At 43.1% G+C, this 26,825-nt stretch overlaps 2 protein-coding genes across 2 annotated transcripts; one reads left to right on the top strand and one right to left on the bottom strand.

Moving 5' to 3' along the window:
• Window positions 1–9,250: 9,250 nt before the first annotated feature.
• LOC120689007 (uncharacterized mitochondrial protein AtMg00810-like) lies at window positions 9,251–9,628 on the bottom strand. Its single transcript, XM_039971360.1, has one exon. The coding sequence runs from the start codon at window positions 9,626–9,628 to the stop codon at window positions 9,251–9,253; it is 378 nt and encodes a 125-aa protein (XP_039827294.1).
• A 5,859-nt stretch (window positions 9,629–15,487) lies between these two features.
• Window positions 15,488–17,206, top strand: LOC120687604. Its single transcript, XM_039969627.1, has 2 exons — window positions 15,488–15,892; window positions 16,887–17,206. Exons 1-2 carry the CDS (start codon window positions 15,701–15,703, stop codon window positions 16,953–16,955), a joined length of 261 nt encoding a protein of 86 aa, XP_039825561.1. The 5' UTR covers window positions 15,488–15,700; the 3' UTR covers window positions 16,956–17,206.
• The last annotated feature ends 9,619 nt before the right edge of the window (window positions 17,207–26,825 follow it).

Genomic DNA, 26,825 nt, shown 5'->3' on the forward strand with positions numbered 1-26,825 from the left:
TTTTGCAACCACGTCTCATGGACTTTGGGTTGATGGACGTGTACATGAATGATCCCAAGAAGATCAATCAATCTAAACTTCTTTTGGAGGCACTAAATTTGAGCAAGCTCACAATGCAGCGGATAGCTATAGGTTTGGAATTTGTAAGTATGGCTCTGGAATGGGTATCGATAAAGTTGAGCATACGAGTTTTGCCTAGTTTTGTGTTTTCGAAAAGCTTCCAAGACCTTGAGTCAAGAGCTAGCACAACATCATGTCATTATATCATAGAGAGCAGTAAACGAACAATCAAGTGATCCTAAATATGAGTTCCGGAGGCAATTCAGTACTTGCATAAGAAACAAAACTTAGCAAGACCATGTTCATGAAAAGATTTCAACTCTTCCTAGTCATTTTCATTCAAATTGAATTTAACTAGCATGATTTTGAATGAATTTGAACGAGACCAGGAAGGATCAGGGAGTAGAGATAGCAAACCGTGAGCATGCGAAGGGGGCCAGATAATGGCCGACAGGTGGGGCCGGCCTACCATCTAATTTTCTCCAAAAGGTTGAGAGAAATCTCAAGAAAAAAAAGAAGCAAAAGAAGGAGAAAAAGCCCAAGGATGAACCTCGTGTTTTTCTTGGAGAATGGGTGGAAGATGGTGTAGAATCAAGCTCAAGCTCAAGTGATGAGTCCATCAAGAGCACCACCTTCCGCACCAACGAGGGAGTTCCATCATCATCAAACACGTGCCACATGGCCAAAGGTATGGATAGCAATGTAAGTGATGATGACTCCGACTCTCCTTCAATTAAGGATCTTCTTGACTTAGTTCATGAGCACCAAAGAGTCATTAGAAAACAATCAAGAGAAATTAAAAATCTTAATGCTCTTAATGATCTTAATGTTTCTCTTGCTACAAATTATGAAGATTTGTTGTGCAAATTCAAATTGCTTAGCAAGGAACATGAAGAGCTCAAATCAAAATTTGAGAGCATTAATAATACAAATGACTTTTTGGAAATGAAGCAATCTATCCCTAATACCAACTCAAATTCTAAAGTAGATGCTTCAACTTCTTGCTTTGATTTAATTGATGAATCTAACCCTTGCAATGAGAAAAGCTATGAGAATGTTGTTGTAGAATCATGTGATAATCTCATTACCAAGGAAAATGATGAGCTCAAGCAAGAAGTACAAAGGCTCATGAAGGACTTGGCTAGTTTAAAGGGCAAGAGCATAAAGAGCAATGTCCAACCTTCTCAAGATAACTATGGAAACATGGTGAAAAAGCTTGAGAAGGGGTCCACCGTGACTTGCTCAAAATGCCATCATAAAGGCCACAAGTCCAACAAGCGTTCTCAACAAAAGAAGAAGTTTTCGGATGCGAAGAACAAAAAGAAACTCACTATCAAGAGTTCTCTCATCTACACCAAGCCCAACCGGAGGAACAAGAGCAATAGCATCACCTATATGATCAAGAAGAAAACCAATGGCAAGGTGGTTGCTCACAAGATTGGGAAGCAAGAAAGGAGTTGGAATCACTCTATTTGGGTGCCCAAGGATGTCATCACCAATATAAATGGGCCTCAAATGGTGTGGGTTCCAAAGGAGACATGAAGCCCAAGGATGGCTTCGGGGGATTTGGAGGCTTGGTTACCTAGAAGATGAAGATTCAAGCTAAAGAAGCCAAGCTCACATCTTGTATATTTATTGCCCAAGTCCCCCATACGGTGATGGTAGCTAGATTTTAATTCAAGCATCATGTATCTCCATTGCCCATGCTAGGTTGTTTGCATTGCATCACCTAGTGTTATATATGGTGGGTTGCTTGTGCCATGATTCTAACCCATGAGCAACCTACATGGTTTGATAAGTGTGTAGAAAGCTACACAAGGTTACCCTTCATGGTACATGGACTTCATGAGGTATGTATTTCATTTGTGTACCATGAGCACAAGCTATAGGGTAAACTTCCCATTGTTATCAATAACAATGTGCATACATTTGATTAGTGATTCAAACACTAAATGCACACATTTAGCGGGAGTTCATCCTATGGTTTGTGATTTTGAGACTAACATGTTTACAAGCTTATCCTTTATAGTCTCATATTGAGCCATGGTCTATGGAACTAAATTCCATATCTAAGATCATAGGCTATGTACTCAAAGTTCATCTTGATGTACCAAGTGTTCTTCAATTCAAAGACTTTCACTTGGTATTCAATTTCAATTGATATCACGAGAAGTCACCTTCAAATTGGTACATGCAAGGTAACAAGGTCCCCCGGAGGTATGCATGGTCTATAACCCTTCAATTGGTATTCTTGTCAATTCTATGCTTTTTAGGGCTACCTCCGTGCATAATATGATCTAAGCTTTCTCATTCAAATGACTAGTTGAGCACCTAATTTTCACATTATCAATTTAGTGCACACACTTTGTGGAAAGCTTGGCTCATATCATGCTAGTTTCATATTTGTGTGATCCACCTTAGTAATCACTCAATTGGTATCTTCATTAATATCATACACTTGGATCATGATTCATGGGACTAACTCCCTAGGCTACTAACTTTTCCCTTTGAGCTATTTTGGTTTGCCAAGCCTTTTTAAGTGATTTGATTCCAAAGGGGGAGAATTTTGGATCAAAGCAAGGAGTAAATGAGTATCACCCAAAGGGGGAGCAACTTTGTTTCCAAAAGGGGAGAAAAGAAGAAAAATTGGGAGAAACAAAGGGGGATAATGGTTTTAGGGGGAGGCCAAGTCATCATTGGATGATGGTAAGCAACCAAGCAAGTGTAAGTGGTTTTCAATTGTTTTCAATTGGTATCAATTTGTCAATTTTTGCAAATTTATGCTTGCTTTGATTGTGTTGTCATCAATCACCAAAAAGGGAGAGATTATAAGGAAAATGGCCTCATTAAGCCATTATTTTGTGATTTTGGTGATTGAATAACAACGCAATCAATGGGGCTAATGTGTTTGTCAAGAAAATAATTATAGATCCCAGGGATGAAGCAAAAATGCCAAGCAAAACAAAACACGAAGAAAGAACTCAAAGATAGAATGAAATGGACGAGTTCAGGAAAACCCAGTTGCACCGAATGATGCGAAGCAGGGGCACCGGAGCATTCGGTTGCCATCGGATAAACTGACACTACGACATCGGAGCAACTCTGCCCGGGTGTCAGGTCACGTGGGAGAAAACCAAGTGGAACCGGATGATCTGACGCTACCAAAGTTAGGGCATCGGTGTATTGCCCGGAGTATACATCAGAGAGCTTGTAGAGCGCACTGGAGCCAAGTCTACTGCACCGGATAAACCGAAGAGGCACCAGAGCAAGCGTCGGAGTAATGACATCATCAGCAGCTGAATATCCCTTCAGCACCGGAAGATCCGACGCCCCACCAGATGAACCGATGCCACATCACTGGTTCATCCGAAGCCTCCTGCATCATGTGTTAGAAGCCCCAACCGCTACCTCAGGACACAGTGTGACTGGATGATCCGGTGCCTACCCGTCAGTTTATCCGACGCTACGCAGAAAAGCTGAGTAACGGCTCCTAACGGCTCTATTCACTTAGTGGCCTATATATATGCCATCCCCCGGCCATTTGAAGATTGCTGGAGTTACTACAACCCTCATACACACCCAGGAAACTCTCCAAGCCTACCCAAGTGCTCATTGATCATATCCTTAGGTTTAGCACTAGCTTCAAGAGTGTAAAGTGCTAGATTAGCTCTTGAGTGAGTGAGAGCAAGGCTTTGTGCCTTTGTGCTGTGGTTCTTTATCGAACCTACAAGAAGAGCTTGGTGCGCCGGCCCCTTGGAGCTTTGAAGCTCGCCGGCAACGTCGACGACCCTCCGACTTGGTGTGGAGCGGCGTGGACGATCTTTGTGCGGGGGACGTGGAGACCCCCTTCTTTAGTGGAAAAACTCCTTAGTGGAATCCGGGATCAAGGTGACCGTGATTGTGTTCACGGAAGAGACTTGATTGCCGAGTAGCAATACTCTTAGTGAGTGCTACAACAACGTGGATGTAGGTGTGCCTTTGTGGCTAACCGAACCACGGGATAAATACCCGTGTCAAGAGTTTGCTTTCTCCTATCCCACTCTTTAAGCTTCCGCATTTATTACTAGCAATTCTTGTTTTGCCTTTACTTTCATAGAGTAGTCTCTTAATAGGAAAGGCTATATGTTGCTAAACTCTTTTGGGATAGGGGTTTCACACTAAAACAACCATAGTTGCACATCTAGATAGCATGCTTAGTTTAATTTTGTGCAAATAGTTGGAGCCATAGGTCTAAATTTTTAGTTTGCCTAATTCACCCCCTCCCCCTCTTAGGCTAGAGCGCGCTACCGGTCCTTCCAATGTTCCTCCCTGCATATTCTTGTACTCTTGCAGCAGATGAAACCTTGGAGCACCTTTTCATCCACTGCTCTTTTGCTCAAGGCTGTTGGGCATCAATAGGTCTGCACGTTGGTCATGATGGCCCTTTTGATACGCTGGAGCAGCTTAAAGTTCAACTGGGGGTTCCTTTCTTCATGGACATTATTATTGTCATGAGTTGGTGTATTTGTTTGAAAAATATGATCTTATTTTTAGGGGAGTCCAAACAACTCAAGACAACTGTCTACGGCACTTCAAGAAGCAATTTGCCTTAGTTATTCTAAGAGCAAAAATAGACATACGATCTCTATGTCAGCATGGCTAGAAGCCCTTGTGTAATTCTTTTAATTTTTTCATTTCTTTCTTTGTTTCATAAGCTTTACTCTCAGACTTTCCATTTGTAATGACTTTCTTTTAATATATAATCAGTAGGGAGTACCCCTCCTGTTTCATCAAAAAAAAAATGGAAGGACACACACACACACACACATATATATATATATATATAAATATATATATATATATATATATATATATATATATATATATATATATATATATATATATATATATATATAAACATGACGCTGCCCTTATCGCCATTATCTGCATCTGACAAGACTCGCTTATTCACTCATTTCAGCTTGGCACACTTGTAGAAGGGAGCCACCCAACAAGCATAAGCTGTTCATGTTGACCTGCCATCCCTACTAACACACTACTGATGTTAAATTGAAGAGCATAGTGCATCCAATAATTGTGGAATCAGTGATCTGCCTGTCCGATCTTGACCCCTAGTGGAGGCTGTTCTGCCGATTGACCACGCGTTGCTTTCTGTAACTGTCCAAGGTACACTGGGCCGAAACACACAGACGGCAGCTATCCATGCCATACCATTTAAAGAAGGAAAATATCCTACTGTCACTGTCCCGTTGCAGCATGAGGCCTTCTCCAGTGGTAGGTTCGGTACGTGGCACAAAAGCCACAGATGATGGGTGTGATTTTGCATCTCCCTTCTCCAGTGGTCCGCACCCTCATATGGGGCCTGCAGTACATAAAAGAATTACTTTTCTCTCTTCCGAAGAACAACTCATGCGCTACTCCTTCCTATCTGTTGTGTATATATATTTGTTTAATTGGTAGGCATCGAATCTCATTTGGGCTTCGATTCCTATCGGAACGACAGGGTGCGTTGCTCTGTAGTAGTGGGGGTGCAGTTTGAGTCTGCCACCTCATTCCAGGGTGCGACCACTGGAGAAGGCCTGACATGCAAGTCTGCATCAAAAAGTACACAAGGGACTGCTTATGGCTTTAAGCCATTGTTTTCAACTTTTTTTTTCACTTTTCATGGAACATTTAAGGTGGGCGGACGCAAATTGCATATCCATGACTTTTTTTTTCATGTTCCTTCTTGTTACTACAATCTCGCGCATCTGTAGCTTGTGGACATAGGAGTCTTTTTTTCTACTACCTCCATTCCGTAGGTTGTTTTGACAAATCTACGTACATAAATTTTGATATACACCTACACATACGTTATGTCTCTAAATACATAGCAAAATCTATATATATATCTAGATTTGTCAACCTACAATTTGAAACGGAGGGAGTAAATGTTAGAGAGAAATATATTTGTATGTCCAGCCACTTTCAGATGATGTTTCAGGCAGAAAAGTTGAACTAAATGCATGTTGAATTATTAGCCGTCTGAAACACCATATACATGTAACTGGAGGGAGTACCATTCTTCTACTACAACGGTTGATGATCAAAGCACGATTACAATGCCCTGCTCTTCTGCTCATACCATTTATAGCTCTACGCAAGACTGCAGCAGAGATTTATCGATCAATAGACGATTCCATTGTCACTGGTAGAGGTTCCATTCCACACCATTTACGACCTCCGTGCCACCTACTTTGTGTTATTTTTGTCTGATTTCTCAATTTTCCGAAAGTTTTGGCCAATCTATGGATGGAAATGAATTAGATATGAGCAAAGGATGTAAAAGGATGAGATACAGACGGATATCACCGATATTGTATTTATTTTTAAATTTTCTGTCAGATTCGGATTCGAACACGGATAGACTTAGATACAAATACAAATCCAGATTGCTTCGGTTATAAATATGAATAGATGTGTGTCGAATATGGAGCGATCTGGATGCGGATAATGTCGAACATGGATATTTCTTCGAATATTGAGTAAAAGCAATATTTATATCATATCACATGTGTTGTAATATTCGAACACCATACGAGTCTAAATCTTAACTAGACTATGTTTAACAGAGCAAATTAACAAATAGTTACATGATATTTCTAACTTATCATATAGATAAGAGGGATTCAATTACATGACATTCTAAGTTGCTCAAAAGCTTAGATTGGAGGCACTCAATTAACGACATTATAACTTATTACGTTAATGATACTCGATAAACACTGAAATCAATTTGTCTGTTCTAGGAGGTTATATTCAAATTAAATCATGATTGATTAACCAACTTAAATATAGATGACATTAGCATTTTGAGCACTCAATTATACAATATTGATGTTCTAAATTATTACATGCATAAATACGTAGGAGCGATCAAATCATTGCTAGAGTTCGAGTTGTTATACTATATTGAGTTTTTGTTAAATGGAACAAGTTTAATTATTATCAGAGCTCAAGTTTAGTTCTCGAATTAGACTAGGATATCTTAAAATACATTTTCTACTAATTTACATTTTTCTATTTTGAAATGAATTAGTTAAATTTTTTAGAAATTAAATAATTTTTATTAATCCAATAGAATACCAATAGATAGACTATATTTTTTAAAAAAATTTGGTGCTAATTTTAAATTTTCCTATTTTGAAATGAATTAGTTATAAATCTATAGAGGTAATCAGATTTTTATTAATGCATATATTTGGTATAATAACTACCCGAATCTAGTATCCAATTCGACTATCCGGCTGGATATGCGATATCCGTTGGATATTACCCTTCTTATATCCGAATTCGATATCCGAATCAAGTATCTGATATTAAAAAAAATAACCAGATATCTGAAGATAATAACCGAATCACTATCTGACTCCTTTTGGCGAAAAATATCCGCACCATTTACAAACCTACGAGCAAATATATACAAATACGAATACAAATATTTAATTTTACTTAGATTCAGATTCGGACACAAATAGTGTCAAATGTGTCGGACATTGATATCCATCCTTTCTATTCGCATATCATATATCCCACTTGACTATTTGGATACGGATACGATATGAAATTGAATACTCATTTACAGATACAGTCTATTTCATTTAGTCTCTGAACCCCTTTGGTCGGATGCGGATGGACAGAAAATATCTGTAATGTTTTCATTCCTAGGTCAAACTAAGATATCACAAGCTTGTTATCGCAAACACGAGACATGCATCCCATGCTTCATCAGTGACCCTAGTCCTTGCCGGAGGTCTTTCCTGCCACCTACCTTAGGACGCAACCTCAAGCTATGTAATCTAACCACCATCATGTTGTATCAATGGGTGGATATTGATTATGTGGACCAGATATTACATTTTCCATATTTTCACTATACATGTTTTTAAGCAAATTCGATATTAACTCAAATATTCTAGAGTACAAATACAAATGAGATCATTCCAGACTAAATTTAGATATTATACATTATGAATGATAAAATCATTTGTTCATTTCTAAAACTAAATAATATATTTTATTTATGAACAAAAATACATCAAAACTAATATGTAAACAAGTAGATGGTTATATTTTTAAAAATATTTATGAGTTAATATTATTGCAATCAAATACTGGAGTATTTGATCAATATAGAGCTAGATGAATAAAATTTATAGCGAAACTAATACTATATGTTTTCTCTACTTTTTCTATATATCTGAATAAAAAATATAATATTAATGTTTTGGACAAATATTATGGCAATGTGAACCAAAAATAAGGTTAGATGAATAAAATTTATATAAACTTCACAGTTCTATGCATTTCTAATTTGTATTGTATGTCTTTTTCCAAAACTATTTTGAATATCAACACATCTAATAGAACCATGTCTGTTAAATGCATTTTTATTTTACACAGACATTATCCATATCCATCGAGACTTTCAGTTTCGTCATCCATACCCATTTTCTAGAAACGAATTCACAAATTTGGTATCCATTTGTCAATCGTGATGTTCCAAACACAAATGTTGTTTTATCAGAGGTCAAATTCGATATTTTGGATTGTCAATATCCAAAGTTTCTGGTACCATTGTAAGAGGGAATGTGCACCAATTGCTCAATCGTATTGATCACCATTAACTCATACATATATAGGCCAACGTTCCAACGTGAGTCAACCTCAGATCCTACAAACTAGGAACAAGGACGTTGTGCCGAGAATACAGGAGAGGCAAGAGAAGAAGTGGTCTATCCTAAGTAACAGAACCGGTACTTCTAAAACCACCCGCCTCAGTTTGAGCTCCCTGGATGCACAATCTGGCCTTGAATTCTTGGAACAATGGCGACGGTAATCCCTTCGTCATAATGTCGGCAAACTGCTGTCGAGATGGAACTTGAAGCACCCGTAGCAGTCCGAGTTGCACCTTTTCATGCACAAAGAGAATGTCTAACTCAACATGCTTTGTTCGCTGATGATGAACGGGATTCTCTGAAAGGTAAACTGCTGAGATGTTGTCAGAGTAGATGACCGTGGCCTTGTCAACTCGAACATGAAGCTCACGAAGCTGGTTGCGCAACCAACAACACTCTGCTACAGCATTCGCCACCGCCCTGTACTCTGCCTCGGCGCTAGACCTGGACACCATTGGCTGCTGCTTAGATGACTAGATCAGCGTCTTTCCCAGGAACACGCAGTAGCCGGACGTGGAACGGCGTGTGTCGGAGCAGCCGGCCCAGTCGACATCCGAGTACGCCATGAGGTCGCAGGACGGCGCAGCCGAGATATGACTGCTGTCGTTGATCGTGCCACACAGGTACCGGAGGATGCGCTTGATGAGATTCCAGTGCGCGTCGCTTGGAGCGTGCATGAAGAGACACGCCTGGTTCACCGCATATGCAATGTCCTGTCTCATGAGAGTGAGATACTGCAGCGCAACTGCAATGCTGCGGTAGAGCATGGCATTCGTTGCCGGGGAGCCCTCCTGAGCCGACGACTTCGGTTTGGTGTCAACTGGAGTGGACACAGGTTTGCAATTCGCCATGCCGGCTCGCTCAAGGATGTCTTCCGTGTACTGCGCCTAAGTGAGGAAGAAGCAGGAGTCATCATGCTGCACCTGAACACCTAGGAAAAGCCGCAGGGGCCCGAGGTCCTTCAGTGCAAAGGAGGACTTCAGCAGCTTGATGAAGTGATGGAGCAGATCGTCAGTCGACACAGTGAGGATGATGTCATCGACATACACAAGGAGGTACACAATGGCATCACCCCGTCAGAAGACGAACAATGACGAGTCGGAGTCGGTAGGGTTGAAGCCGATGTTGTGTAGCCATGCGCTGATACGTTGAAACCACGCGCGTGGTGCCTGCTTGAGACCGTACAGGGACTTGGCGAGCTGACAGACGTAGTCGAGGTGTTCAGCATCCACAAACCCCCCGGGCTGGTGACAGTAGACTCGCTCGGATAGCTCGCCATTCTAGAATGCGTTCTTGACATCGAGTTGATGCACGGGCCAGCGACGAGAGGCGGCAAGGTGCAGCACCATCTAGATGGAGGCGGGCTTGATAACGGGTGAGAAGGTTTGATGGAAATCAACCCTCACTCGTTGTGTGAACCTGCGAACGACCCATCTAGCCTTGCGACGCTCGAGAGATCCATTAGGATGTAGTTTGTTCTTGAAGATCCATTTTCCAGTAATGACATTAGCGCTCGGTGGTCGAGGAACCAAGGTCCAGGTCCCATTGGAGATCCTTCGAGGAGATCGACGCAGTCAGGCTGGAGTCGAATCGCGAGGAAGGCGGCGGAGAGGCCCCATGTGGCACGGACGGAGACGCCGCACGTGGCGAGGATACCGTGCGTGGCGTGGAAGGGGACGCCGCGTGTGGCTCGAGCGGAAACGTGGCACGTGGAGCAGCTGGTGGAACGGTCTCCGTGGACACCGCTAGCACCGTAGCGATCGGAGGAAGCGTGGGTGTTGATGACGCCGCCCGTGGTGCGCGCAGATCCGGAACGCTCGACGAATGGTGACCACGTCGCGGACGAGCGTGCACGATCACTGGTTGGGGCGCGGGCACCGGTGCGCGAGGAGGCGGCGTTGAGGGAGGCACCTGCTGAAAGGGAAACACTGACTTGTCGAAATAGACGTGTTGAGAGATCAATACACGGCGTGAGGTGGGATCATAGCACTTGTAGCCCTTCTGATCCCCCGGGTAGCCGAGAAAGATGAAAGCAACAGATCGTAGGGCGAGCTTGTGTGGTGCAGTGGAAGTGGTGTTTGGGTAGCATAAGCACCCAAAGACCCGAAGATGAGCATAGTCAGGCAGTGTGCCAAAGAGAAGCTCAAAGGGGGTGCGATATTGGCGAGGGCGACAGGGGCGATCGTTAAGCAGATATGTGGCTCCCGACTCAGAGCTTTGGCACTCTCGGCTGGGACACTTGGGACGTGCCTCTCTGCATCGCATTTTACATTCGTATATCAAGAAAAGCTGGTACCATGTAAGAGGGAATGCGCGGGAATTGCTCAATTGTATTGATCACCATGAACTCATACATATATAGGCCAATGTCCCAACGTGAGTCAACCTCAGATCCTACAAACTAGGAACGTGGATGTGCCAAGAGTACAGGAGAGGCAAGAGAAGAAGTGGTCTATCCTATGGAACACAACCAGTGCTTCTGAAAGGAATAGGTGCTCTAGCCTAAGAGGGGGAGGGGTGAATTAGGCACTAATAAAAACTTTGACCTATGGCTCCAACTAGTTTGCACAAAACTTAAACTAAAACATGCTATCTAGATGTGCAACTAGGTTGTTCTAGTGTGAAACCCCTATCCCAAAAGAGTTTAGCAACCTATAGCCTTTCCTATCAAGAAACTATTCTATGAAAGTAAAGGCACACAAATTGCTAGTATGAAATGCGGAAGCTTAATGAGCGGGATAGGAGATCGCAAACTCTTGACGCGGGTGTTTATCCCGTGGTTCGGTTAGCCACAAAGGCACACCTACATCCACGTTGTTGTAGCACTCACTAAGAGTATTGCTACTCGGTCACCAAGTCTCTTCCGTGAACACAATCACGGTCACCTTGGCCCCGGGTTCCACTAAGGAGCTTCTCCACAAAGGATGGGGGTCTCCACGTCCCCCGCACAAAGATGTCGTCGCCGCTCCACACCAAGTCGGAGGGTCGATGACGTTGCCGGCGAGCTTCACGCTCCAATGTGCCGGCGCACCAAGCTCTTGTTTTGGTTCGCTAATGAACCACAGCACAAAGGCTTGAAGCCTTGCAATCTCACTCACTAAGAGCTAATCCTTTACACAACACTCTCAAAGTGTGCTAAGGGCTAAGGATATGATTTTGATGCTTTTGTATGGCTTGGAGATGTTCTTGAGTGTGTGTGGGATGTCCAGCAACTCCAGCAAGCTTCAAATGGCCGGGGTGAGGCGTATATATAGGCCACCAAGTCTTGTAGCCGTTGCTCCAACGGTCAGCTGAAAATCTGCGTATCACCGGAAGAACCGATGCCTCTGGCAGGGGTAGCGTCGGTTCATCCGGTCACTCTAAGACACGAAGTAGCCGTTGAACTTCTGACTACTGCTACAGTGACCACCAGTTGGACCGATGCTTTGTACCGATGCATCACTGGTTCATCTGGTGCTTAAAGATCTTCTCCTGGGCGCTGACGTCATTACACCGATGGTATGCACCGATGCCCCGTTGGTTGAACCGGTGCTGAAGAAACTTCTCCTGGGCACTTGACATCGTCTCTAATACATAGTACGCCCAATGCACCGATGCCCTTTCTTGGACCGTCGGTTCAACCGGTGCCTATAGGCTGACTTGGCTTCGATTCCTTTCTGCACCAAACATCATAGCGTCGGTTCTTCCGACAAGCGTCGGATGCACCGATGCTTAGGTGTAGATGAGAGAACTCTTAATTGTGAGTTTCTTTTTGTTCTTGTCATCCGAAAGCTTCTTCCTTGGTTGAGGACACTTGTTGGACTTGTGGCCTTCTTTGTGGCACTTAGAGCAAGTCACGGTGGATCCCTTCTCAAGCTTCTTCACCATGTTCTCACGGTTATCTTTAGAAGGTTGGACATTGCTCTCCATGCCTTTGCCCTTTAATCTATACAAGTCCTTCATGAGCCTTTCCACTTCTTACTTGAGCTCATCATTTTCCTTGGCAATGAGATCATCACATGATTCTACAACAACATTCTCATTGCATCTTTCATTGCAAGGGTTAGAGCAAGAACCCCGTCCGCTATCCGGGTAGCGGAACCCCCGTAAGGGCGGCCCTTCGGGCCTTGCTACACCTATCTTCTCTTTCTCTTTGTCATCACTTGAACCTAAAAGCCTGAGAATGGTCATCTTAACAATCATGTTAGTCCAAGTGTTGTGTTGTCATTCGATCACCAAAATCACTCGAAATGGCATAAATGGTGCCATGTTCATTACAATCTCCCCCTTTTTGGTGATTGATGACAACACAATCAAAGCAAGCATAAATTTGCAAAAATTGACAAATTTAACCACTTGATACCAATTGAAATTAATTGAAAACCGCTTACGCTTGCTTGGATGTTTACCATCATCCAATGATGACTTGGCCTCCCCCTAAAACCATGATTTCCCCCTTTGTTCCTCCCCCGATCTTGCTAGTTCTCCCTCATGACTTGATTCACTTAGGTATTTCTTCCCCTTTGGGATATACTTCTTTTCCTTGAGAAAATATCTTGCTTTGATCCACATTTCTCCCCCTTTGGAACCTTGCATACCTCCGGGGGTGCTTTGTTTACCTTGCATGTACCAATTGAAAGTGACTTGCAACCATTGAAAGTCTTTAAGAGGAGAGCACTTGGTACACCAAGGTTAAGCAAATGTATGAGCACATAGCCTATGAACTTAGATATGAGCATTTAAGTTCAATAAGCATGGCTCAATATGCATGAAAGCACAATTTATCTAATCACTCTTATAGAGTTGTTTGTTCACATTGATCGTGAGAAACATTCTCTTAGAGTGTTAACTCCACGTGAGACTACAAAAGATAAGCTAGAAAACATGTTAGTCTCAAAATCACAAGCCATAGAGTGAACTCCCCCTAAAAGTATGCATTTAGTGTTTGAATCACCAAGCAAATGTATGCACATTGATTTTGACACAATTGGGAAGTTTACTCTATAGCTTGTGTTCATGGTACATATATGAAGAACATACCTTATGAAGTCTATGTACCATGAAAGGTAACCTTGTGTAGCTTTCTACACACTTATCAAACCATGTAGGTTGCTCATGGGTTAGAGTTATGGCACAATTAACCCACCATATATAACACTAGGAGATGCAATGCAACTATCCTAGCAAAAAGCAATGGAGCTACATGATGCTTGAATTGAAATCTAGCTACCATTACCTTATGGGGGACTTGGACAAGAAATGACCAAGTATTGAGCTTAGCTTCTTTGGCTTGAACCTTTACTTCAGTTTGTAAGCTAAGCCTCCAAATCCCCCGTAGCCGTTCTTGGGCTTCAAGTCTCCTTTGGCACCCACACCATTTGAGGCCCCTTCAAGTTTGTGATGACATCCTTGGGCACCCAAATGGAATGGTTCCAACTCCTTCCTTGCTTCCCAACCATGTGAGCAACCACCTTGCCATTGATCTTCTTTTTGACCACATAGGAGGTGCTATTGCTTTTGTTCCTCCGGTTGGGCTTGGTGTAGATGAGAGAACTCTTAATTGTGAGTTTCTTTTTGTTTTTCTCATCCGAAAGCTTCTTCCTTGGTTGAGGACACTTGTTGGACTTGTGGCCTTCTTTGTGGCACTTAGAGCAAGTCACGGTGGATCCCTTCTCAAGCTTCTTCACCATGTTCTCACGGTTATCTTTAGAAGGTTGGACATTACTCTCCATGCCTTTGCCCTTTAATCTATACAAGTCCTTCATGAGCCTTTCCACTTCTTACTTGAGTTCATCATTTTCCTTGGCAATGAGATCATCACATGATTCTACAACAACATTCTCATTGCATCTTTCATTGCAAGGGTTAGAGCAAGAACACCGTCCGCTATCCGGGTAGCGGAACCCCCGTAGGGGCGGCCCTTCGGGCCTTGCTACGCCTATCTTCTCTTTCTCTTTGTCATCACTTGAACCTAAAAGCCTGAAAATGGCCATCTTAACAATCATGTTAGTCCAAGTGTTGTGTTGTCATTCGATCACCAAAATCACTCGAAATAGCATAAATGGTGCCATATTCGTTACAGCTTCTACACCCATGTCATAATTTTCGGACCTACTCACCACACCATATTTAATCGTTGTCTAAGATGGCTAAGTTTTATGGTTTTTCTCAAATACCAAGAACAAGGATTTCTATATAGTCGAATTGGATGAATGTCTTGAATAAACTAAATTAGCAACTAATACTTACCACCAGCCAGAAAATGTCTTGAATAAACTAAAACGTCCTTGGCTAGTTTGGAAAATCTTATGCCAGAGCAGTAACTGCCGGTCATTAAAAAACCATTCAAGAAATCTTCATGTAGTGGTGTTAGTATCATCGAGTTGCCTATGGATCCTTTTCTTAATCAGTGTTTTCTAGTGTGTCACAGCGATAGCTGCGGTCATGTTAGGTTGTTTCCATTTAGTAGGCAAAAGCCTTCCATACCCCCCCCCCCCTCCTGGGACACTTCCATTTACTTCCCTTTTTCAACTCCGTTATTGGGATATGTTCCCAAAATCTTCACGGGCCAGGTTAAGCTGTAGGCATGTTATTGCGCAGTCCATGATGAGACCATGACCACAAACAAACCACATGCTCTTGCCCACAGAGATGCTGCATCAATCCAAATCCAAACATGCCCCCACAACTCAGCAAAACTTTGCAGACAGCGATTGCTGCCTCCAAACTGTCAACGCGGCGACACCTAACGGCCGCCACCGCTGGAGATAAGCCCATAGATATCACCAAAACAAGACCAGAAACCCACGGCTTGGTGCCCACCCCAATAATCCCATCTCTCACCCTATAAATACACCTAGCAGCCTCTATCCCAATTCCCAACAAGGCAACAAGCTCAAAGCACAGCAGACTTGTTTGTCTCGCCTCACTGGTTCCGGACCAAGATGACCTCCATGGGATTCAGCTATGCGCAGATCCACGTGCGGCAAGAGAGGTGCAGGACGAAGAGCCTGCAGGCCGAAGAGAAAGATAAGAAGGCCAAGGATGCAGCTGGTGGAGGAGAGGAGGTTAACAGGAGACCAACGGCTGAAGACGACAAGGCCGGCGGCGGCGGCAGCTCATGGGCAAGCGGGAAGGTGCACCCCTGTGCCAGGGCGGCGGGGCCACCACCACCTAATTAAGTCGTGGTTACGGTTGGTTTGATCTTGTGTTCCTTTTTCCGTGTGCTAGTTTCTTTCTTTTCTATGTGTAAAGGGAATGAAGCTCTTGTTATATGGTTGAAGCTTACATTTCTGTCCATAAATATGCATCTGTACTCCTTTCAGTTTCAGTTCGAACATCTTTTTTGTTATCTCCAAAATATCATAACTTGATGTATAGTTTCATCTCTCACGTAATTATTAAACTTGGTATAATAACAATACTATGAATATACTTTTTAAGAAAAATTGAATATGTATGGCCTCACTGACGTTCAATCTAATCTAATTTAGAGAAAAGTACGGACAGCGAAAGTTTGAGAAATGGCAGTACTAGAGGAGTAGTAGACAGTGCGTCATTGATAGACACCGTACGGTAAGGATGACATACATGATTCATCCTTAAACGCCGACCAGATAGTTTTCTGGCTGCAGGGGGCTTTACTACTGAGTGGTGCAGTACTGATCCTTATTTAATGTTCAATCACTCACTACCGGAAAATGCTAAGTCACTGTGTGCCTGAAACTTTGCCTTGTGCTTTTTTTTGGGCACACAGCAAAGAACCTATTTGCCGTGTGTCTCACAAAAAGCACATGGCAAACAAAAAGCACACGGCTAATCCCAACCTTTACCGTGTGCCAACGCCAGACACACGGCAAACCACTACCTCCGATGGCGTTCCCGCTGATTCCGGCTCCGGCTCCAGCAACTCCTCCTGTGAGCAACTTGACAACCTTGGTTTTTTATTTCAAATATTAGAGACCTAGAGATCGTACAGACTTAGACTCACTTTGGACCTAGAGATTGTAGTTTACTAAACGTCATGCTTTAGAGTCACTTATACAATTCTAAAAAATTCAAAATGTTTTAGATTATAACTTTTTCAAACTTGCTTATTGTCCTCAATGCAATATATATTTTGTTTTGCAGAATCAATCGGCGGCGTCGAACACGCCTGAGTTGTCGCCGGGAATGTCACCGACGTTCCCCGGACAGTAGCCATTCGCACCGCCGTTCGGGCCTCCACCGTTTGCCCCTCCTCAGTTCAGCCCTCCTCCGTCAGGCCCTCCGCCGTTCGACCAACCTCCATCGTAGAAGATAAATTTGTAACTGTGAAATCGAACTACTTCTAGTCTTTCGGTGTGTGAACTTGTGTATTTGTTGCTTTGGATTGAGAACTTGAGCTCAGACGACGTGAATTCCTATATATCGACTGTCTGTGAACTTTAATATGCTCTATATATGATGCTTGTGACATTTGTTGTGATAAATATGTATTAAATGTGATATTTGTCTGTGGGGGTCATTTATACGTTGAAATACAAACAAAATTAAATTCTGTATGGTCACTTCGCCGTGTGGCTGGATCCTTGCACACGGCAAAGTGAACATATGGGGCTGTCCTGCGCAATACTTCGCAGTGTGCCAGTGTGACACACGGCAAAGTTACCCCATTTCGCCGTGTGCCTCGGGCCCTGGCACACGGCGAAGTTTAAATCTTTGCCGTGTGCCTGGACCCTGGCACACGGCGAAGTTTAAATCTTTGCCTTGTGCCTCAGATCCTGGCACACGGCGAAGTGGGGAGCCGCGCCGTCATCACCCGTGTCGTCACTGTCCCCGCTCCGCCCCCGCCGTCAGCGACTTTAAGTCGCCGTGTGCCCCCTCTAGCACACATCGAATGTCTTTGTCGTGTGCCTGATAAAAGACACACGGCGAAGTGGCCTTTGCCATCGCGGCTGGTCGCCGTCGAGGGTTCGCCGTGGGCTGCGCACGGCGAACGTCTTTGCCGTGTGCTTTGTGGCCTTCGCCGTGTGCCTTTGGAACACAGCAAATGGTGGAAATCCGGTAGTGACTTATAGGAAATAATCCAGTTTCTCTAGTTGGTGTATATCTTTGGTTGAACCATACGAAAAATGTGAATAGGAAAAAAAATGCTGAGTAGTGAAAGATTGAGGAGACATATAAGAAAAATGTTGAGTTATCAAAAGTTAAGGAAAATTGTTGAATGAACTACAAAGTGAAAAAAAATTGAATCTTTGAAAGAGTTGCTGGATGAACTAATGAAAAAAGTTGAAGTGAAAAATAAAATTTTTGAGGAAACATATATTCTGTAGAGAAAATGTTGAGTTGAGAAAAGTTTGTAAGATAAAAACATTGAAAACGGCAAATAGTTGGAATGAACCGTTTGTGGTGAAGCAAAATGTTAAATCTGTCATATGATTGTTGGCGGAACCATAGAAAAAGTTAGTTTGAGAATAAAAATATATATTGAGTAGAAAATGTTTAGAGAAACATATATAGGATTGAAAACTGTCATTGGCTCTTCAAGAGGTCAACCACTAGATCTTTATATAGTGGCTGATTACTGTATAGCGCACTACTACATAATTGTTGATCAGTACCGGTTGGAAAAAGACTTTAGTCCAGATTTCCTACTGGTACTATGAAGCCGAGACTACAAGTCTCCATCTTCGTCACTGTGTCATTTACCTGGTACCAAAAGGAAGCTGTAGTACCAGGTGGTTTTTCCACCAAGTACCAAAGCGTACGAGTTCGAAAAAAATTCGAACATAGCAGGAGGCGATTTTTCACACGAAATACGCATGCGGCAGCTGAGATTCGAACTTAGGACACGCATACCTCCCTTACCATCTCACCTATGCAGTAATTGTGATGTGAAGATAGATGCTTTCCTTCAAAGTAACCTATGAAGGACCCTTTAGTGTCGAATGGGAACACTACCCAGTACTAAAGACTAGACATTGGTACCATATGATTTTACCACTCGTTACTAACGTGGATGCTAACACCATCCGGTACTAAAGGTCCAGGACCCTTTCCATCCATTTTGAAACTACTGGTAGAAAGATCACACAGTACTAATGCTAGAATTAGTACCCGGGCATGTTCCTACCGATACTTTTGAGGTGGAACGATACCATGTTTTCTAGTAGCAGCGATTGCCCATCTTATTACTGCTTGGTAGGAGCACACGCATGCTTGATCTATAGTAGTAGTGAGGAAATAAAGCTGATGTTCTACTCTATGATTCTGTCTTGATTTCTGTTCTGTCCTTGCGTATACTCATTTCTGTTGTAGGACAGACTGTCTAATGGTCTCCAAAGTTAATCAATTTTGTTATATTATCCCGACTGCCATACACATTAATTAATTCATTATATACGTACACTATATGAATGTACTTTTTTTAGATAAATTGGACATCTATGGTTGTTGACTTCGATCTAATTTCTCTAGAAAACTATTGATCGTGAAAAATTCTAATGTGTTAGTGGTCGACCATGCAGAATTGATGGACACAATGTTCCCGAAGGATTACATATAGGATTATTGTCTATCGTCCATAATCAATGCCAAACATTGCCTTGTTGCTCACCTTGGTCGTCGTCCTGTTTACCATATACAGCGTAAATGTGGCCATATTTTGTTAAACACTATTTAATTTTCATAATCTGTGGTAGAATTATGCCATGGCTTCATAGACTGTAAAAAAGTTGTGTGCCATAGCTCCATAGACTGTAAGGGGCCGGGTTGTGTGCCACAGAAGTCACTGTACATCTGCTAACGGGCTGCTAACAATTCAAACCTGCAATTCAGTGAACCACTTGTATAAAAAATTTAATTTACCATGCAAAAGTTATTACATTTCTAGAATGGCGAACCCATATTGTGGCAACAAATATTTTAGCTTTACTGCCGATGGCTATGTCCTATGTAGTGCTTTATTGTGGTAGAGTAATAGATAGTTGAGAATGACAGTGTACTTCATCCAAAGTGCCATACTTACCATATCTAGAGTCCACCACTGAGCAAGTTATTGCTGCTCTGATGCCTTACGGCTACTAATACAAGCCAATATCTTCCCAAACCGAATTTTAATAGAGTTATGGGAAATTAAATTACAGTCCTTGTAATGAAAACTTAGTACTTTAGTCAAGGAAAAGGAGTGTAAAATACAACCAAATTGTGGGTTTGATGTTGCTTTCAAAAGGAACACAATTGTCAACTTGCTGAGTAAAACGCTGTCCTTAACCACAGAAATTTCTATACCAAAATAAAAAAAGCCATATCTTATATAATACATTAGAAAAAAGCTGCTTTATTTCTATATGTTTGGGGTGGTCAACTGTCCCTGTGTATGCAGATAAGTAGATTTTTGTTACTAGTGCAGTATGACGTTATGTGAGTCAGATACAACAGATACAACCAAACAAAAGCTAGTAAAAAAAGCAGTACGCCATATTAGTTTTGTCTATCAATTGCAATGTGTGATCAAATGGAAGTCCACGCGAGATACACTCAACAGAACCACTCTTCCAAAATAAGAATGTTACTAGCTTCTGCTATTGGAGCAGAAGTTGAGATTACAATTATTTGTCTGCTGGACACTGAAAAAAGGTAGCTTTTGCCACAAGCCACTAAAAAAAGATGTCTTGGCCACAACACACTACAATTCAGTATCAATTTGCTGCAAGGAAACTATAACCCTTATAATAATATATTCTCCTCAAAGAGTTATCAATACAAATATAAAAAGACAAGTGTACCATTATCCGTCGGGGTGCTAAAAAAGGACGGCCTCAGGGCGACGCACGATGAGAAGAAGATGAACTACGTCCAAGGCACCAATGTGCACTCCGTGCTATGCCCCCGGTTCCGACGATTCCGGGAGCATCATGCATGACCTGCAAATCTCCACCATGTTCACACATCACTAGAAGATCATCGTGGTCGGTCACGATGACTTCCACCAGCCCAAATTCGCTACGGCTGCCATCGCTAAGGGCAGGAACAGGGAGCCCTGGCATGACATCCACTGCTGCCTCGAGGGCCCCATGTCCTTGGACGTACTCTACAAAGCAGGGTGGCAAGGACCTCCTCGACTCCTCGTCCAGCTCTGGGACCTAGCCGACAAGATCATCCCACCGTCGCCCGTCCACATTCCCGGAGGACAACGAGGTGTGGAATGCGCATCTTTTCTGGTCCATCGACGGCAACGCTGCGTTCGGTTTCCCGGACACCTCCGATGACGCCACCAGGGATGGGCTAGTTAGCGGCAAGGACCAGATCATCGACTGGACTGGAGCATCCAGGACGGCCTCCATGCACGCCATCCACCGTGCCATGAGCTTCATCTACATCGAGAACCAGTACTTTTGGCAGCTCCTACTACACCATTTGGCGCCGCACCGGGCGCCGTGGGACGGGTTCACCCCGTGGTGCTGGCCCGTGTGGCGCGGACACCACCGCGGGCGTTGCGGTGCGGTCAGGTCACCGCGCCCCCAGGCGAAGCCATATCGCTCCTTGCGGATATCGGGTCGCAGCAGGGCCGGATGCCGGGATGCAGTAGGCGTGGTTTGCCTTCTTGATTTGCGTTGGGAGTCTGATGGGTGCTGCGATTTGGGCCAGCGCCGAAAGGAGATAGAGAGGCAAGGGCATAATCGTTATTTTGTGTGGCTTCTTACTAAAAATGAATATAATATTAGATGTGGTGTCCTGTACCTAACCACCATAGATTTACAATGTGTTGTTGTAAAGACATTTTTTTTAGTGGCTCGTGGAAAAAATCACCTTTTTCAGTCTCCAGGCCAATTTTGCCTAAGATAATTATTTTTTAATTAATTAATGAAAGGTATTCAGTTACGTTAAGAATGCTTGTTTTTCCTTATTGTTCCTCTTTTTACCTGTCCTCAGTGAGGATGGTGAAATTTCATTTTTCGTTTCATTTGAAACCGTGGGTATACTCCAAAACAATAGAGTTTCACACTAGTATTCAGAATTTCAGTCATCATTCACTAATTTGATAAGAGTACAAATTGCAGCAAGATATATCTCTTCACGAGATATCTAGTCAGATGCTAGACCTTTTGCTAGAGAAATTTCTGACAAACTAAATCTCTACCAACCAAGTTAGGCTGTGTGTGCATGTGATTGGAGTCACAAACCACATGTTCTGTTGACAGGTATGCCATATCCAGCCAGCCAGCCACACCGCCACAACTCAACACTTTCCGGGCAAAGATTGCTGCTTCCAAACCGTCAAAGATTGCTGCTTCCAAACCGTCTATCCCGTGACACCTAATGGACGCCACTGAAAGGCGATAAACTCACAGATACAAACAGGACCATAAATCTAAGGTTTTTTTATAACAGAAAGTTTTTTACTTCCAGGTTTTTACATCAATATAATACAAATCCTTGAATGAAATTCCAGATTTCTTCATAAACAGAATATACAGAGCCAACAAAAAGGTGCAACAAAAGCAGGCATTCTAATGACAATGAATTCGAAGACTATACGCTGCCACCCATCTGCCCAGGTAATAAACCTCCTTTGCCACAAGCGCCAATCGCTGAGATGTCATTGCAGACATCAAGTTTTGCGAATGCGATGCTAGCTTGTGTAGGATAACCCAAGTATAGAGACTGGATATGTATAGCCTGTAAAGGAGAAAAATTATGTTTCTTTTTTGAAAGCCAATGCTAATTATTCCTGCATAGTCATTGTGTTCAACAAGTTGAGACCGTCTAGCATGACAAGCAGATTAAACTCTTTTGTAGTTTCCCAAAGCCATGTACCAAACATATGGAACACGCTACGAGTTTGAGAAAGGTCTGAAGTTACACGAATAATAGATCAAAAATCCTGCGCAAAACGACATTCTAAAAATAGGTGTTTAATTGTTTCGTCCTATGACAAAAGCAGCACCTCTTGCTGCATCGCTTTGCTAAGTTGTCTTTGGTCTAAATAATCCCTCTACATAGTTACCTTGTGAGAAAATCTTAATTTTCAGCTGGGATTTTAGAATCCAAATCTGTTTGTTTAGTGTGGGGATGTTAGTATTGAGAACTGCTACAGTTTACTGCTTATGGCGGGCTATGTTATGTAGGATAGGGTATTGTTCCCGCAGGGTTTTGTTTACCAACCATTTATCTTCCTAGATCTGAATTTGTGATTCATCAATGAAGGTTACAAAGTGGAGAAACTCTCACTTTATCTTCATAAGGCAAGCCCAAAAGTGTGAATGCCCTTTAACTTTTTCCCACTGCATTTTTGAGAGCGGTTTGGTATGTACTCCCTCCGTTCCATGGAAAATGCAATTCTAATTTTTTCAGACAGATTTGTGGTGACGTGAAAAGACTCTTATGCCCTCATTTATTGGCTAAATGCAGTTACTTTTTGGTATGCAAATCAAATCTGACCACTTAATTAGGTAGATATAGTTGAATTCTAATTTCTAAGATTGCACTCTTTGTGGAATGTTTTTCAAACCTTGAATTGCACTTTTTATGGGATGGAGGGAGTAGGTATCAGTTACATAAAATTTGTTGCCACGTTCCGGTCCTTTGTCAGTAGTTTGATGAGCCATTTACTACTTTTATTTCGAAATAATGAATCTCAAAGTCTATTGATCTTTTGGTTGGCACGTGATACCCTATTTGATAGCGGTACTTTGCTTTTTGTTCACGTACCCTTTTAGGATCTAAAAAAAGACATCATATATATAGGGACACTACTGAGCACAGAGTTTTTTTTGTTGAACCTTTTCTCAATCACTTATGCGCACCAGACCCTGAATTAGCAGCATCGCGATCCAACAGAAACCATAGGGTGGGGATCAAGCCAAACAATCGACTGATCCGGGTCCCTAGCTAGGCCAAAATGAGCTAACTCGTGTGCACACTTATTACATGAACGAGGAGTAAAAACGATTCAGGACTAAAATGCAGCGACAATATCTCCTTTATCTCTCTAAAGATGACTCCACCTGGTGCCTGATCAAACACACAGGTTGTAATGGCCCGACCCAGATTCATCGAGTCTTTCTCTAGAATGATTCTGGAGATCCCCAGCTCCATTGCTGCATGAGCGCTACCAAACAAGCTTCACCTTCGGCTGACAAGGCGTCTTGCAGCCGCGAGGTGCCCAGCTCCTGCCAACACACCGTGACCATCACTATCTCTTATCAGAGAACCCCACGCCCCATCTTTCTCTTGCTGTCTGAATGCCCCATCTATTAGTGAGAGCTTCATTAACTGTTCTGTGTCGCTGTTTAGCCGCCAAGCCTGCTCAGGGATACCCTTAGCAGTAGAATTGTAGGCAAGAGATCGACTAGTTCAAGAACTTGATGGTGCAAGGAACAGAAGGATTTAGATAGGTTCGGGCCGCGAGGTTTGTAATACCCTACGTCCTGTGTGATTTCTTGTATTACCTTAGGTGTTGTTATGTTTCGAGGGGGTCCCTGCCCGCCCTTATATACTCTGGGGGGACAGGGTTACATGAAAAGTCCTAGCCGAATACGGTTGGAGTCCAACTACAACCGGACAGGTAGTACAGCTAGTTCTACACCTATTCGGGTAGTTACAGAAGGGGTAAGGTACATCCATGCGTTATCCCTTATTCCAGAATATTCTATGCTTATGAGCAGTCCCGTTGCCCCGGGTCTGATAAGCCCCCGAGCTATTCGTACCCGAGTCCTGCAGGCATCGAATACTTGAGGAGACGTCTTCGAGTACTTCAAGCGATCTGAACATCTATCGAGTGCTTCTGGACCTTCTTCTTGAATACTTCGAGTGATCTTCCAAGTACTTGTGAGGTGCTCAAGCCCCAAAATCTTGGTCATTTATGGTGCGAAGTACTCGCGCTCCATATGGAGTAGTCCTTGAGCCTTAGGTTGAATCGTAGAATCAGGCTGAGGGTCACTTCAGTCTTTTTCCTCTTTCCTCTTTAAAAAATAGAAAAATAAGTCTTTGATGACACGTATCCCACATCCCCTGAGCCTTGAATCCAAAAGTCATGGAACACGGTGTAGAAATTTTCTGGCCTCCAGTCTTCACATGAATTAGCATCGAGTAGTTTTGAAATGTCCATCCTCCGAACTTACGAGCTAGGAGAGATGTAGGAGCCATGTTGAGTATCCATTGGTGCGCAGCTCCCCAAGCTTTAGGAACTGGCAAAGCCATAGCAGAAGTGCCGAGTAGCATAGAAATTGAGAAGATTAGTGGAGATACGTCTAGTGGTCGGCAGTGCCAGCCTCCGAGCCTAGGGATCTGCCAAGTTGTCACTAAATTTTGATTGAAGTTATTGGTACGATGAGCCTTCAAGAACGCAAGCAGGTAGTACTGGTAGCGAGCCAGTACATGGAGCATTGCTGGAATCATGGGGATTACCCCTTCAGAAATGCAAGCACATGGACTGGTAGCGACCCAGTTCATAGAGCGTTGCTGGAATATGGGACCTAGTCCCCTTCAAAAATGCAAACACATGGACTGGTTGCGACCCAGTACACGGAACATTGCTGGAATATAGGAGCTAGTCCCCTTCTGAAGTCGCTTCCGTATGCTACTTGTTCATGAGGCAAGTAGTTGGAGCCATTACTAGAATATGGGAGAATCCTGTAGGATTTCCCAAGGTAGGTGCAAAGTCTAAGAACTACTCGGCTCTTTTTAGCCCTACAAAAAAGATCGAGCACACAAGTAGATTGTCCTAATTAAGGACATAGATGAATCTTGTAGGATTATCCAGATAGGCATAGAGCCTAAGGAACTACTCGGCTCGTCAGAGTCCTTCTGAGGAATGAGCTGGCGAGTAGGGTGTCCTGTAACTAGGACATAGTTGAATCCCGCAGGGTTCTTTGTTGGTGTAGACCTCTACTCGATCTTCCCCTGTGTTTCCTGAGAAAGATTGGGAGCTGAGAAGTTTGTCCTGTAACTAGGACAGAAGTGAATCCTTTAAGATTACTTTGTAGGTGCAGACCTCTACTCAATCTTCCCCCGCGTTTCCTGAGAAAGGCAGGGGTCGAGTAGTTTGTCCTGTAACTAGGACAGAAGTAAATCCCTGAGTATTACTTTATTGGTGAAGACCTCTACTTGATCTTTCCCTGCGTTTCCTGAGAAAGACAGGGAGCCGAGTAGTTTGTCTTGTAACTAGGACAATAGTAAATCCCTGAGGGTTACTTTGTTGGTGAAGACCTCTACTCGATCTTTCCCTGCGTTTCTTGAGAAAGACAGGGAGCCGAGTAGTTTGTCCTGTAACTAGGACAGAAGTGAATCCCTTAGGATTACTTTGTTCGTGCAGACCTCTATTCAATCTTCCCCTGCATTTTCTAAGAAAGACAGGGAGCTGAGAAGTTTGTCCTGTAACTAGGACAGAAGTGAATCCTTTAAGATTACTTTGTAGGTGCAGACCTCTACTCGATCTTCCCCTGCGTTTCCTGAGAAAGGCAGGGAGTCAAGAAGTTTTCCAGTAACTAGGATAGAAGTAAATCCCTGAGGATTACTTTGTTGGTGAAGACCTCTACTCGATCTTCCCCTGCGTTTCCTGAGAATGACAGGGAGCCGAGTAGTTTGTCTAGTAACTAGGACAAAAGTAAATCCCTGAGGATTACTTTGTTGATGAAGACCTCTACTCGATCTTCCCCTACGTTTCCTGAGAAAGACAGGGGGCTGAGTAGTTTGTCTTGTAACTAGGACAGAAGTGAATCCCTTAGGATTACTTTGTTGGTGCTAGACCTACTCCACTCGTCAGAGTCTTTCAGAGGAATGAGCTAGCGAGTAGATAGTCCTCCATAGGCTCGTCTTCCGTCTGGGCGGTAACCGTCACAATTGGTGGAGCTAAGGGAGGTTCTTGGTTGATGCTGGTCATGTCTTGTGCAATCGCCATCAGGGTTGGAGTGGAATCTTGATTGAGTTGAACATCCTTGTTTGAAAATTTTTCGGAATCGGGGATAACATCCTGCTCGATTGACCCGCCGAAGCAGGTTGGAGCCAGCTTGTTCCAAACGCAATCTGAATCTGGGTCAGGTAATGCTTGAGTTGTTGCCATCTTGTTGAGTTTGTCGGAGCAGT

The sequence above is a fragment of the Panicum virgatum genome, chromosome 9N, assembly GCF_016808335.1.
Source record: "Panicum virgatum strain AP13 chromosome 9N, P.virgatum_v5, whole genome shotgun sequence".
In the NCBI taxonomy this organism is placed as follows: Eukaryota; Viridiplantae; Streptophyta; class Magnoliopsida; order Poales; family Poaceae; genus Panicum; species Panicum virgatum.

Bases quoted from the DNA above. Each gene is read 5' to 3' on its own strand.
- LOC120689007 (XM_039971360.1), bottom strand. From the start codon at position 9,628: ATGGCGAATTGCAAACCTGTGTCCACTCCAGTTGACACCAAACCGAAG.
- LOC120687604 (XM_039969627.1), top strand. From the start codon at position 15,701: ATGACCTCCATGGGATTCAGCTATGCGCAGATCCACGTGCGGCAAGAG. The intron at 15,893-16,886 runs GTGCACCCCTGT...TTTGTTTTGCAG, and splicing joins GCTCATGGGCAAGCGGGAAG to AATCAATCGGCGGCGTCGAA.